A 15,874-nucleotide genomic window follows, 5' to 3' on the forward strand; every position below is an offset into this window, starting at 1 on the left:
GGAGCCGAACAAGCACTAAGGTCAGTTTAACACTTAGGTTTTTGCAAGTGATTAATTTCTCTTAGACTTGTGGCCCGAGGAGCCGAACAAGCACTAAGGTCAGTTTAACACTTATGTTTTTTGCAAGTGATTAATTTCTCTTAGACTTGTGGCCCGAGGAGCCGAACAAGCACTAAGGTCAGTTTAACACTTATGCTTTTTGCAAGTGATTAATTTCTCTTAGACTTGTGGCCCGAGGAGTCGAACAAGCACTAAGGTCAGTTTAACACTTATGCTTTTTGCAAGTGATTAATTTCTCTTAGACTTGTGGCCCGAGGAGCCGAACAAGCACTAAGGTCAGTTTAACACTTATGCTTTTTGCAAGTGATTAATTTCTCTTAGACTTGTGGCCCGAGGATCCGAACAAGCACTAAGGTCAGTTTAACACTTATGCTTTTTGCAAGTGATTAATTTCTCTTAGACTTGTGGCCCGAGGAGCCGAACAAGCACTAAGGTCAGTTTAACACTTGTATTTTTGTTGATGCAGAATTGCTACAAATGGGAACCATGCACACACATCTTTAGCACAAAAGGTAACTCTTTTCTTAATAATAATAACGTCGTAAGTTATTTACATTCCAAGGGCGAGGAACCACCCCTCCATCCAGATCTTCCAAACGGTAAGCCCCTATACCTGCTACTGAGGTAATTCTATATGGCCCCTCCCAATTAGGACCCAACTTTCCCCAAGCCGGATTTCTTGCTACCCCCACTACTTTTCTTAGCACCAAATCACCTGGTACCAAGGGTCTGGATCTAACTCCCTTGTCGTACGCCCGCTTGAGCTTTTGCTGATAACTGCCCATTTTCACACTAGCCACTTCTCTCCTTTCCTCAATAGTATTCAAACAATCATATATCTTCTCATGATTGCTCACTTCATTATACTGGTCGGACTTCAGAGTGGGAAAGCCCGACTCTAATGGTATTACAGCTTCCATTCCATACGCCATTGAAAAGGGAGTCTCGCCTGTCGATCTTCGGGGTGTAGTGCGATAAGCCCATAGCACATGAGGCAATTCTTCTACCCAGCCTCCTTTGGCATCGTCCAATCGTTTCTTCAAACCTGCCAAGATGACTTTATTTGTTGCTTCGGCCTGACCATTTCCTTGAGGATAGGACGGTGTTGAATATCCATTTCTTATTCCCATTTCTGCGCAGTACCGTCGGAAAGCCTTGCTATCAAATTGGAGCCCATTATCAGAAATCAAAGTATGAGGGACTCCGAAGTGAGTTATGATATTTTTCCAGATGAATTTCCTCGCATCCACATCCCTAATATTGGCTAATGGCTCGGCCTCCACCCACTTCGTAAAATAATCTGTGCCAACAATGAGCCATCTCCTATTACCTGGTGCCCGAGGAAAAGGTCCGACGATATCTAAACCCCACTTAGCAAAGGGCCATGGGCTGGATAACGGGTTTAAGTTACCTCCTGGTTGATGTATGCTCGGCGCAAACATTTGACATTGATCACATTTCTTGGCATAATCTTGAGAGGTTCTCTGCATGCTTGGCCACCAATACCCTTGGGTCATGGCTCTATGAGCTAGTGATCTTCCTCCAGTATGACTCCCACACACACCTTCATGCAACTCCTCCAGCAGAGGTTCCACGGCTTCAGGATGTACGCAGAGCAGGTACGGCCCTGTGTAGGAACGTCTATAGAGTTTTTTCTCCTTTGATAGCCAATAACGGGGAGCGCTTCTTCGTACCTTCTCGGCAACTGTTCTATCTTCAGGTAGTATTCCGTGCTGCAAGAAAGTTACAATTGGGTCCATCCAACTTGGACCAACATGAACGCTGTGAACCCGTACTGCCGAAACGTTGATCAAGCTAGAAGTCAGTAAATCCTCCACCATGACCATACGTGGTAACTCCGAACCCAGTGAAGTGGCCAACATTGCTAATGAGTCAGCATGAGAGTTATGTCCCCTTGGGACTTGTTGTACCTTGAAACTTTCAAACAAACCCAACACCCCTTGAACTCGCTTGAGATAGCTTTTCATTCGCTCATCTTTTGCTTCAAATTCCCCATTAACTTGCCCTACTACTAATCGGGAATCACAATACAACCTTACTACTTTTCCTCCCAAGTGTTTAACCATTTGGGAGCCCACCAGGAGAGCCTCGTACTCGGCCTCATTATTAGTGGCTGGGAATCCCAACCTCAATGACTTTTCAATAACTAGTTTCTCAGGAGATATTAACACAACTCCAACCCCGGCTCCCTTTCGATTTGACGCCCCATCCGTGTAGACTTCCCATGGAGTGACATTTTCCAGCCCAATGGACATTACTGTCATCATGGTACCTTCGTGGTTAATCTGACCTTCCGTGAACTCGGCCACGAAGTCGGCAAGGATTTGCCCTTTGATAGCTGTCCGAGGCATATACTTGATGTCATAAGCTCCCAGTTTGGTTCCCCACTTTGCTACACGACCCGTGTAATCCGACTTCCTCATGATAGCTTGCAAAGGAAATTGTGTGAGTATTACAACGGTGTGAGCTTGGAAGTAATGGGGCAATTTCCTTGTCGCATGCACCACAGCTAGAAGTGCTTTTTCCAAAAGAAGGTATCGCTGTTCTACTTCCTGTAAGGACTTGCTGACATAATATATCGGTTTCTGAACCCCATCATCATTTCGTATTAAGACGAGACTTACAGAGTGATTTGTGACGGCTAGGTAAGCATATAACACTTCTTCCTTCTCGGGCGTTGATAATATCGGTGGTCTAGATAGGTATTGTTTTAAGTCCTCAAAGGCCAAGTTGCATTCATTAGTCCACCGGAAATCTTTCCACTTGTGCAAAAGGCGATAAAATGGGCGGCACCTATCTGCGGACCGAGATATAAACCTGTTCAAGGCTGCAATCATACCAGCTAACTTCTGCACTTCTTTCGGATTCTGAGGGGGATGCAAGTCTAAGACAGCTTTAATTTGATCAGGATTAACTTCAATTCCCCGATGAGTAATCATGTACCCTAAAAACTTTCCCGAGCCCATGCCGAAGGAACACTTTGATGCATTCAAGCGTAACTTATACTTTCTTAACACCGAGAAGGTTTCCTGCAAATCTATCAAATGGTCTTCTGTCCTCTTACTCTTAATGACCATGTCATCGATATAAGCTTCCATATTACGCCCCAACTGCGCATCAAACATTCTGGTCACCATTCGTTGATAAGTAGACCCTGCATTCTTTAGACCAAAGGGCATCACTCGGTAATGGTAGTTACCATTAGGGGCACGAAAAGCCGTCCTCTCCTGATCATTCAATGACAAAGGGATTTGGTGATACCCTTGGAATGCATCCAAGAAGCTCATTCGGGGGTGCCCCACAGTTGCATCCACCAATTGATCAATTCGGGGTATAGGGAAAGGATCCTTGGGACATGCCTTATTCAGATCTGTAAAGTCAACACAGACTCTCCATTTCCCATTCTTCTTTTTTACCACGACAGTATTGGCCAGCCACTCAGGATAGAAGATCTCCTTGATCGCACCAGCTTGCTTTAGCTTACCAACCTCCTCTTTAACTGCCTCGGCGTGTTCTTGAGATGCTCGCCGAGGAGGCTGCTGTCTAGGCGTCGCATGGGGGTTAATATTCAAATGGTGGCAGATAACTTCTGGATCAATTCTTGGTACGTCATAAGTCGTCCATGCAAAAACATCCATATTGTCCTGCAAGAATTGAATCAACTCTTCTCTTTCCTGTACCGGCAGCTTGGACCTGACTTGAAAATATTTCTCTTCATCTTCCCCAATAATTACCTTGGTTAGCTGCTCGGCAGAGCCTTCACCCTCACCTAGGCCGACTTCCCGAGCAACCTCCTGTAATTGCTATGATGTCCCAAGAACTTCACCTTCCAACGAACCTCGGCCTATATGAATAGTGGCAGACGTTGGACACTGCCTGGCTACCATTTGACTACCATGTAATACTCCCACGCTTCCTTGTATAGGGTACTTCACCATCACATGTAAAGTAGATGAAACTGCCTCCATTGCATGCAGCCATGGTCTAGCCAACATGGCCGTGTACGGAGAATATGCCATAACAACTATGAAGTTTACCTGTACTTCGGAACCCTCCACCTGCACGGGCAGCCTAATCATTCCTCGCGGGATCACCTGGTTTCCATCAAAACTGACCAACGGATGGTCGTATTTTTCCAAGTCCTCCTCTTTCAACTTTAATCCATTGAATAGGTCCGGATACATAATCTCGGCACCACTTCCATCATCCACCAAGACTCGTTTCACATCATATCCCCCGATACGAACGGTGACGACCAAGGCATCATCGTGGGGTTGAAACGTTCCCTCTTTATTCTTATCAGAAAAGCCCAAAATAGGCGTCGCCGAGGATCTCATTCTTTTGTTTGTTTGATGATTTTCTTCCACGTCCTCATTCCCACACTTGTTTTGAATGGTCATGACCCGAGAAGGTTTCCCATAGTCTCCTCTCGGCTGGGTCAAGATGACGTTAATAGTGCCTAGAGATGGTTGAGGGGCCTGACCCCAATATTTCCGAGTATCGAGTTGTTCCTGATTCCCATTCGGCTTTGCCAGTAAGTGATTGATCTTCCCGGCCCTAATCAATTGATTCAAATGGTCGCGCAGTGTCCTGCACTTCTCCGTGGTGTGTCCCTTATCCTGATGGTAATGGCAGTGAAGGTTTTGGTTTCTCGTGGATGCATCTCCACTCATTTTGTTTGATGGCCTAAAATATGGCTCATGCCGAATTTTCTCCAGTATGTGATGCACGGGTTCCTTAAATAATGAGTTAACTAGAGGAGACTCGGCGGTCCTCGGATGGCTTGTAAAGTCTCGTCTGGACCGAATACCTTGAAACCCCCCTACCCGAAGATCCTTCCTCTCCAGATACCCTTTCATCTTGCCTTTGCTTTGCATCTGATCCTCTTCTACCCGTTTATATTTATCTATCCGGTCCATAAGCTGACGCATGTCTATCGCGGCCTTCATTGTCAAAGACTTCCTTAACCCATGCTCCGTGGGAAGACCCACCTTGAAAGTTCTCACGGCTACACTTTCCACATCCCCATCAATCTCATTATACGTTTCCCAGTATCGGTCAGAATAGGTTTTGAGTGTTTCACCTTCCCTCATAGACATAGACAATAGAGCATCCAAAGGTTTTGGAATCCTAGTACAAGTTATGAACCTTGCTCCAAATGCCCTAGTCAATTCCTCAAAAGACCTCAGGGAACCTTCTGCCAAGGCATCAAACCACCTCATAGCCACGGGCCCCAAACTGGAGGGAAAAACTCTACACATCAATGCCTCATTATTCGAATAAACGGCCATCTTCTGACTAAAATGACTAACGTGCTCTACAGGGTCAGTCCTCTCGTTATACATAGTAAAGATGGGTTGAGAAAACCTACGAGGTAGCTTTGCCCTGTTTATCTTTGCCACAAAAGGGGATTTGGCAATTTGTCTCAGGGCTTTACCCATTGCATCACTCCCGTCATCGCGATATATCCCATCAGTATCGGGCATCCTCCTCTCCTTCTGCTGTTTTGCCCTAACGCCCGAAGACACACTGGCATGGGTCACACTTCGAGTAGGCTCAAACATTGGGGGATGAATTCCTCCTGGGTTTGCTTCCGAACTATCACTAGAAGAGCTAGCATTACCCTTACGTCTTCGCTTCTTACTATTCACGCACTTGCGTAAGTACGCTATCTCAGATTGCATCTGTCGCAATACATCGTCGCGAGACATATGCCCTTCAGTTAACGATCGTTGCTCAGCCCCCTGACCGCCATCATATGCTTTCACCACCCCCGAAGTATGTCCCTTCCCCTTGTCACGCTGGAGACTCACAGCTACGTCCCTGCTTCGTGAACTTACTGATTCCTCCCCTTCTAGATACACCTCCGCCATACACTTCTAAATGGAATGTGTTACGTTGTTGTTGTTCCCACAGACGGCACCAATTGTAAGGACCAAAAACTCATAAAACTAGCTTAAAAACGTTGCTGCTTCTTTATTCACTTAAGGTCCTCATACAATACATTTGGTAGAGAGGGTTCAACAACAAAAAATCCTCTCTCTATAGTGTCTCGACTCTTATTTATACTATTTGCTCCTTTCATCATGGCCCTACACCTCACAATCTACTATGTTTTTCCCTCTGACACCTGTCTGTCGGTAATGGAGCAGAGTTCTAACTTTGCGTTCAACACTGTTCAGGTCATATCCACATTAATGCAACGGATTGAACTGGTATCTTCCAATTAATGCGGCCAGAATGGTTGTTGCCGGGCATTTAATGCATCCCTCTAAATTAGCCTACCACCTTCGGATATTTGTAACCCTTATGTCAGCAATGCCCATGCCACATCATCTTCGGGTACTTTCAGGTAACTTCCCTTACTCCTTTGCTCCATCTTACCTACTGCATGTCGACCTTCCCTTCTTCGGGTCTTCGGGTTCTTGGGTCCTCAGAACCTCACAATAGTGATTTTCTAACTATTAAATTTTATAAAAATTAACGGTTTAAAAAATGTGTAACTTTTTTAGAGTTACACTAGGTGTAACTTGAACCCATATATATCTATATATGCAAAATAATAGGTGTAATAGAAGATATTTCCTCCTTTACAAAAAAAAAAAAAAAATATATATATATATATATATATATATATATATATATATATATATTTATACTCTTTTTTAAAAAGTTCTCTGGTTTTCATTCTCTTTCCTTATAAGTCATATTATAAAAGTTTGGTTAGGACTAATATAAGGCCCCCACCCCCCCCCCCAAACAACGCAATCCCAAGGTTTTTTTTTTTGTCTGAGTTATCTTTTTTATTTTTGGTCAAGCAGATTTAATGGGAAAAAAGTCAAAAACAAAGGTTGGTGACTATAGCTATTGAGAGAGACCTGAACTTTTTATTTATTTACTTGTTTTTTTTTTGTCAGTAACTAAAATCTTCAATTATACTACAGTACTAGTAACGTTTCATAAGTTTAAGGTGGTTTTAGAACTTGTATGCCTTAACTTTTTTGATATATGTACAACTTTTTAAGGTAGTTTTATTTTGTTAGAGATTGACCCCGGTAGTGCCAAATTACTAATTTTATAGCCAATTAGATTATTCATTATTAGTCCAATTATGCTTGAGTGTTAAATGGTATGAACATACACCATACCAGACAAGGTACAGAACACAAGAACGTACAAACGATACAATATGCTAACTCAGGAAAATTAATAGAACAACTGTCATAAAGTAAAAACTATTGGAAGAGCTTAAACTATCAATAGAATCGAAATTTATACAATAGACTTAACCTTAAATTTACTACTTTCTCATGTAGTATTTATTAGCGTAACTACATACAGGTCCAAATCTATTGACTCTTTTATTCTGGACTTTGTTAAACATGAACCCTACTCCCACTCACGACTTGAACAACCACTGGAAAATTTTCTCCAATAGCTCTGCTATAAATGGACTAGGTTGAGTTAAATAAAGCTCAGTTGGTCGAGTAGGAATTGAATTGGAGTTGAGATTCTAGAAACTTGGATCTTCTTGCTGCTTGAACCTCTTACTTGGCTTGATTTTGAAATAGACTTCAAACATACTCTAAACATGTTAAGGTTCCTAGGATTTGGTTACATATACAGTTTGCCAACCTAGTCTTATGGACTGAACATATTTTTCTAAGTAATCTCTCAATTTAAAATATATCTACTTTATGGTTTAGTTTAACACGACATGCCACTTTGTACACTTTTAATTAAAGATCTACTCTCTGAAAAGATCACATAATTAAAAGCAATTGATTTTTTTAATTTTTTTTATTAATTCCTTTAATCTTCAAGTGATATGATTTGCTGAGAAATGTTACAACAAAGTCCATATGAAAATCAAACCATAAAGGCGCAGGTATCGGTTTCACTCCAAAACCAATATAGTCTGGGTTAAACTTGTTTCCTTTCATGAAAGTCCTGAATGGCCCATAAAACCCGGTAATTAACAGAAAGCCTGTAACAAGAAAGAAGACAAGAACAATGACTGTGTGTGAATAGACTGAGGAATAACTTTTCTTGGATAAAGAAAGTGAGGCATGGACTTATACCAATTTCTTGAGCTTTAAGCCTAACCAAGCCCATCAAATTATCTGGAAAAGTAAGAGGGAAACCACGTCTATATGTTTTTACGAATCCCATTGTTTTGCAAGGAAAGCAACAGCTCAGCAATAAAAAAAACACAAACCCACCGTCCTACCTATCCTCCAACCCTCCTCTATAAAAGGGTGTACCAATGACATTCTCTTTACTCATACAAGCTTAATATAGTTCATACCTTTCCATAGTTCTTTCCTGGTTTTTCTGTGTAGTAAAAGTTTCTTATATAGAAGTAAGAAATGGCTTCAGGTGGCAGCTCTAACTGGACAGCCAAACAAAACAAAAGGTTTGAGAATGCTTTGGTTATGTATCCCAAGGACACCCCAGATCGCTGGCACAATTTGGCCAGAGCAGTGGGTGGGAAAACTGTGGAGGAAGTGATTAAGCACTATGAGGAACTTGTGGAAGATCTCAGGCAGATTGAGACTGGCCATGTTCCCTTGCCCAATTACAGAGACACTGAAGAGAACAGCAAAGGTTACAATTACATGGATGAAGAACAAAGGTATTATATATATAAAATTTTATATTAATTAATGTTATTAAGCTATTTAGTTTGTCTCCATTAATATTAATTTAATAATTTCGTTACTATACCACTTATAAATTATGAGCCTCAATCATCTAGTTATTCTTATTCACACGTGAATTAATGCAGTCTTAATCAGCTTGCTTGGAATGAGAAACTTAAGCATCCTTTTATCAAAATAAAATAAAATAAACAGCATGATCATATAGAAGCCAAATATATATAAATATAACTGTGAGTGCTGATCCACTTTCAATTCCTACCACCAAACTTTGATACTACTTGTTACAAGTTACTTTTACTTCAAGTAATGTTGATATTTATGTCTATTTATTCTCGTTGGTTAAAAAATAAAATGAAAGCATTTTTTATTTGTTTATAGTTGTAATACCTACGTATTAAACAAATTATGCTTAAAGTTTACCATAATGGCTCTCTCTCTCTCTCTCTCTCTCTCTCTCTCTCTCTCTCTCTATATATATATATATATATATATATATATAACTCTTAGGCATGGACTATCTTATCTCTTTTTATAATCTCTTAATCTCTAATATATTTAATGCCATATTATCTTGATACATGAGTTGTAGGGTTAGCATAAAATCAATTGAAATTATTGAATATCACAGCTTTCTTTTTCAAGTAATTCTAGAGACATATAAAATAATACAATTTGTGCCACAACTTACTTACTTGGTGAGTTGTGAGTGGTAGAGCTATGATGGTAGGTCCATATGGGAACACATCTCTACCACTCACAACTCACCACGTAAGCAAGTTGTGCAATTTTATGTGTTTCTAACATTACTCTTATTGCATGGAAAGTTTTATCCATAGCTAATCATATTTGTCAATGCAGGCTGAGGAATCTGAGGCTAAAATGAAGCATGGATAGAAGTCTAGCTGAGTCCATTATCCAAATGCAGTACTACAATGCCAAAGAATAAGATGTGATGCAATAGATATCTACTTTTAATTTACTTACTTTCTGTACAAGGTCGTATATTTCCTTCGTTTACATGTATCAAGGAAAAGTCAAGCATCAAGTGACTTGTTTCTACTTCGTTCAAATAATTCAAATATCAATCTTTGAATGCAAGTTACTAGTTGGTTTAAATGAATAATAAAAGCGTAGATTTCCTTGAGTAATGAACATTTAAATAAACATTAAATCAAAGGATTGCTATTGATGATTCATTATTATATATATCAGTTGGATATCTATAATGCAATCCGCTAAAAATGTTTGGTTTCACTAGTTAAAAGAGCATTCAAACACATGCAACAAGTTCCTAGTAATCCAATAAAACGAACCAACAATAAGAATCTATCAACTACTTTGTGTACAATATTAATTATAAAGAGAGTTTTAATTTGAGAACGTGTTCAATAAGAGGCATCTATTTACCTTTATATACAATCTTCCTAAAGCGAAGAAACAAGTTTAGCCGCATACAATAGTACACTATTCTTTGCTCAATATTGAAGGAATAGCTAGCAACTCATGAATAAAGTTCCATGCATGCAACATTGAAGTACGCAATACGACACCTAATAGGTAATAACCCATATTGCATCCTTGCATGCATACACTCAGAAAGAAGACTAAAACCCATCTCAAATAATCACAAATACAAGTCAAAATTTAAAAGGGGATTGCCAGTGTTATGTATGTAGATTAATTAATAGCTTAGGTGAATTTTATAGATATATTAGGTGGTTTTAGGGTTATGGATTTGGAACCAATAATATTATATCAACTTTTCACTTATATGGAATTAATTTGGATTTCACATCATATATATACATTGACAGAATCAATATTTGACTTAAGAGGGGCAAAGTTTATGATACACCCATAAGACACTTATTATAATGACATACGATATAACAAGTTTATTTCTTATACGGTTATACCTATGCTTTTGAAACCTCACACCTTTTGACACCCTTCTTCTCTTCTTCTTCTAATTATTATTTTACTTTTTTTTTTTCTATATTTTTTTAAAGATATATTGTAACTCACTATTTTATTAGAATACAGTAATCCAACACTAAAACACGTTGATTAAACTGCATTTATTATTTTTAACAAAATTTAATTTAATTACATTACATGTTTCTAAAAAAAAAACTATTTAGATTTTTGTCTTGATAAATATTTAATATGAATGATTTATAAATAGCTTTTAATAAACTTTATTTTATGCATCCTACGAGCTAATGACTAGAATATAAATACTTCAAGAATAGAGTGAATCTACCACACATAGGCTGCAATCTTCCTCAAATAGAAGCCTTCAACAAATATTTTAAAGTGTAAAAGCAAATGTTAGAATATTGTTAAAAAATATATATATATTTTTTTTGTGGTTTGTTTTTGATTGGGAATTAAAGATGGTGTTGAGGAATAGTTCAAATACCAATATATTATTTAAGTTACAAAAATCTTAAGTTTAACAATAGCGCTTACATTTAAACATAATGATTATCAAACAACTTGAGATAGTAGTCTTTAAAATCCCTATAGCATATCACTGATAAGTTTAATTAAATATAACCCTTAAATTTAAAGGTAATGACTATCAAACGACTTGAGATAATAATCTTTAAATTTCCCATAGCATATCAATGATTTTAGGATGTGAGATAAGAGCTTAACCTAACTATTAAATAAAGGTGAAGCTTGTGTCCAATATTTTTTTAAACTAAACGGATGTTCGAATTGTTTCTCACGCTGACTAGGGTTGGCACTAAGCTGCGTGTAGAATATTGTCCCTAACCTAGTTTAGGGTTTTATTTCCCTTCACGTCTCCGAACTAATAGGACGGTGTGTTTTGACTGTGTGGGACTCTACTATAACCTTACTTCGCTGCTATCTATCCTCATGGCTAGTCTGGACTATTTGTGGGCACGTTTTACCCTTACAGAGGATGAAGAAGGGGGTGCCAATGTCCCACATCAAGAGGAAGTCGAGGTCCATCGTCTAGCAGGCAAATTTTTCGAAATGTCGATGCAGTGGCTCGCACCTTCAAGTCATTATGGAAATTTGCTGTGAACTGAAGATTCATGACTCGGGAAATAACGTGTTGGTGTTTGAGTTTGATTACATCATAGACCTTGAATGCGTACTTGAATATGAGCCTTGGTCTTATGACAAGAGTTTAATAGCTTTCCAATGAGTTCACGATGTCAAATTGATACCATAATTGGAGTACAATCACGTAACCTTTTGGGTCCAGATTCACAACATTTCATTGAAGAACCTGACCTATGAAACTGGTGAAGCTATAGGTAATTCTATTGGGAAGGTTGTTCAGGTGGCTAATCTGGAGGATGACGGCGTGGGTGGCGGGTTTTTGAGAGCACGGGTAACCATGGATATTTCTAAGCCCCTTCCGCGGTGTTCGAAGCTGAGATCAAATGTGAAACAGATAGGGATGGTGGGCCTCAAATACAAACGCCTCCCCAATTTTTGTTATTGGTGTGGCTGGGTTACCCATGGGGAGCGAGACTGTGAAGTATGGTTAAGGGGGAAAGGGAAGTTGTGAAAGGAGGATCAATGATACGCTAAGTGGTTGAGGGCGGAACCGGTTTGTCAAGGCAGAAAAATAGTGGTTGTTATCTCTGGCAGCACACGCAATCAACCGCCATGGTGGAAGAAAAGCCAACCAACTCGTAGTAAGGAAGACTTATGGCATGTTTGGATGTTTAAAAAAGGAGGGGGAGTAGAGTAGAAGGAAGGGGAGTAATTCAATTACCTTGTTTGAGAGTTTTTTAAGGAAAGAGGGGGAGGGATTTGGAGGGGTTTGGAGGGGTTTCAACTACCTCCAACCCCCTCATTTTTAATTCCCCCAAATTGGAGAGATTTGGAGGGAGGGTAGAGTACATAAAATTATTTATAAAGTAAATTACCTAATTTACCCTTATTATATTTATAAAATTACAATGTTAAAAACAAGGGGAAGGGCTAATTACTCTCTTCCCCCTTACTAATTATAAAAACATCCAAACAAGGTGGAGGGTAATCATTCTCCTCTACTCTCCTCCCCACTACTCCCTTCCCTTCTACTCCCCTCTACTCTCCTCCCTCTCTAAACTCCCAAACAGGCCATTAGTTCCAAGACGGGGTGGTGAAAATAATGATGCCCATTTTGCGATGGAGGCTAAAAATTATATGGACAATTTTGATGTGCTCAAGCAAGGATGTACTCAAGTGGTCTGTGAACAAGTTGAAGGGTAGAGCAATGCACTTGCTGGTGGACAGGTTCTGAAACACACCAAACCAGGCCATGCCGTTAGATTGGATGAAGAGGTAGTGGGCTTCTCAATACAAGAAAAATGCACCCCCTCATGCAGACGTAGGTCCGAGAGCCCCCCACATGAATCCCCAATCCTTGTCAGTCCAAACTCAGCCCAAAACCTTCACAAGATTGCACCAACAACTATACCAACTCTAATCCTCATGTATCCATCCTAACATGGAAGAAGTTGGCTCGCGAACCAAGTAACCCAACTCCAAACTATACCCCTATGGTTGTTAACAGAAGACCTAGCATTGAAATACTAGATGTGAGGGAGGGAAAAAAATTATGTTTGACAGATTGTAGCTCTTTAGACAAAGAAACATTGAAGGTGGTGGTTGGTTCCCAGCACCACTATGCCCAATGAGTTGCCTAAGCTGGAACTGTCATGGACTTGGGAACCCACAGACAGAAGATGAACTAGTTGCGTTGGTACGTGACAAAAATCCCCAGCTAATTTTCTTAATGGAAACTAAGGTTGAGAAATCAATTTTAGATAGAATTGGTAGAAAGATTCAGCATGCTAATCTGTTTGTGGTTCCATGTCATAATACAGGGGGTGATTTAGCTTTGTATTGGGTTGCTGATTCTAATGTGGATGTCCAATCTCTTTTTTAAGAACCATATTAATGCCATTATAGACCATGGAGTTGATAACGCCTGGCGGTTCACAGGTTTCTATGCAGACCCTGAGACCGCTAGCCGGGAAAACTCCTGGTCCATGCTCAGAACGTTGAGTAATCGGTTCACTCTTCCTTGGGTTTGTATTGGTGATTTTAATGAAATTTTATATGCTGATGAGAAACAGGGATGGCTTGATAAGCCGAAGAGACAAATGTAGGGTTTTCGAGATGCTCTTGATTTGTGTAGGTTGAAGGACCTATAGGGTATAACAACTTCCCATTCACTTGGTGTAATAGGCGACTAGGAAATCAGAATGTGTGGATCCAGTTGGATAGAGGGGTAGCTACAATTAACTAGATTTTGAGATTTTCTTCCTCCAGAATCCACCATTTGGATGCCTTCCACTTTAATCACAAGCCCATTCTTCTTAGTCGAAACTTAGAAATAAACCGGTTTTATAAAAAAGGGCGCCTTTTCCAATTTGAAGCCATATGGTTGAGGGACAGGTCCTGTGAAAAGGGATGGCCCAAGCCACAGCATGGGGCTTTAATAGTAAAATATTGGCTTGTCAGTCTAATTTTAGAGTGTGGAATAAGAAGACTTTTGGCCATGTTAGAAATTCTTTGAAGCAAAAACTAGTAAACCTGAAGTCAGAATAGGAAAATGGGGGCTACAGAAACAATCCTGCCTGGATCCAAGTCCTACGAGATGACATTTATCAATTACAAGCAAAAGAGGAGTGTATATGGAAGCAAAGATCAAGAAATAGTTGGCTTAAGGAAAGGGACATGAACACAAAATACTTTCACTGCAGAACTAACAAAAGGAACCAGCGGAATTTGATTGCAGGGTTAGAAGATGAGAATGGTGCTTGGGTTGAAGATGAGGCTGGTATGGGCAAAGTGGTGGAGGGGCACTTTGAACAAATTTTCACCAGTTCAAACCCGAGTGGCTTTAATTATATTCTTAGAAGCATTCAAAGGGTGGTAGGGGAGGATGCGATTGATCATTTAGATGGTGATTTCCAAGTGTGTGAGGTCAAAGAAGCTCTCAATCAAATGACCCCTCTCACGGCTCTTGGCCTTGATAGTATGTCTTCTATTTCTATAAGTCTTTTTTGCACATTATGGGTGAAGATGTGACTACAATGGTTCTTTGAGCTTTAAACTCAGGTATTGTCCTAGAGTCCATAAATACTACTCTCATCACTCTCATTCCTAAAATTAAAAATCCTAAGAAAGTTTCTAATTTCAGGCTCATTAGCTTATGTAATGTTATTTACAAACTTATTGCGAAAGTGGTGGCTAACCGTTTGAAAAAGTTTTTAGCTAATTCTGTGCCAGATTCTCAGAGTGCTTTCCTATTGGGTCGGTTGATATCTGATAATATTATTATGGCTTTTGAGACCCTCCATTATTTGAAGAGGAAGACATAAGGAAAGATGGGATTTATGGCTCTTAAATTGGATTTGAGTAAACCTTATGACCGGGTGGAGTGGGGATTCTTGGAGGCAATTATGCAATATTTGGGGCTTGAAGAAAGGATGAGAAGAATTATTATGTCATGCTTGAAATCTGTGTCTTATTCTATCCTGCTCAATGGGTAACTAGTTGGAAGCATCAAACCTTCGAGGGGCCTTCGCCAAGGTAATCCTCTATCACCATACTTGTTTCTCTTGTGTGCCATGGGTTTACAAGGTTTATTACAAAAAGCAGAGGTAGAGGGGAGCATTAAGGGAGTGGCTATCAGCAAATATGGTCCTCGGGTCTCACACTTAATTTTTGCAAATAATAGTGTCCTCTTTTGCCGTGCTACTGAGGTTGAATGTCAGAAAGTTTTGGATATTTTGGCTATTTATGAAAGGGGAACAGGTCAAAAAATCAATATAGAAAAGACTAATATTTTTTTTTCAGTTCTAATACTCATCATCAAACCCAAACTTGTCTCCAACAACTATTAGGAGTTCCGGCGATCAGGCAATACAAAAAATATTTAGGATTGCCAGCATTAGTGGGTCGGGAGAAAAAAAGGAGCTTTATTTACCTTAAGGAGAGGGTGTGGAAGAAATTACATGGGTGAAAGGAAAAGTTAGTATCCATAGCAGGAAGGGAAGTCCTCATTAAAACTGTCATTCAAGCCATCCGTACTTACACTATGAGTTGTTTCAAGCTCCTTAAAAGATTGATCAAAGAGTTAGAAGTCC

At 39.7% G+C, this 15,874-nt stretch overlaps 1 protein-coding gene across 1 annotated transcript; it reads left to right on the top strand.

The window, feature by feature from the left end:
* Positions 1–8,361: 8,361 nt before the first annotated feature.
* Positions 8,362–9,892, top strand: LOC142622397 (protein RADIALIS-like 2). Its single transcript, XM_075795852.1, has 2 exons — positions 8,362–8,716; positions 9,603–9,892. The coding sequence occupies exons 1-2, from the start codon at positions 8,451–8,453 to the stop codon at positions 9,625–9,627; spliced, it is 291 nt and encodes a 96-aa protein (XP_075651967.1). The 5' UTR covers positions 8,362–8,450; the 3' UTR covers positions 9,628–9,892.
* The last annotated feature ends 5,982 nt before the right edge of the window (positions 9,893–15,874 follow it).

Source organism: Castanea sativa, chromosome 1 (genome assembly GCF_040712315.1).
Source record: "Castanea sativa cultivar Marrone di Chiusa Pesio chromosome 1, ASM4071231v1".
NCBI classification, from domain to species: domain Eukaryota; kingdom Viridiplantae; phylum Streptophyta; class Magnoliopsida; order Fagales; family Fagaceae; genus Castanea; species Castanea sativa.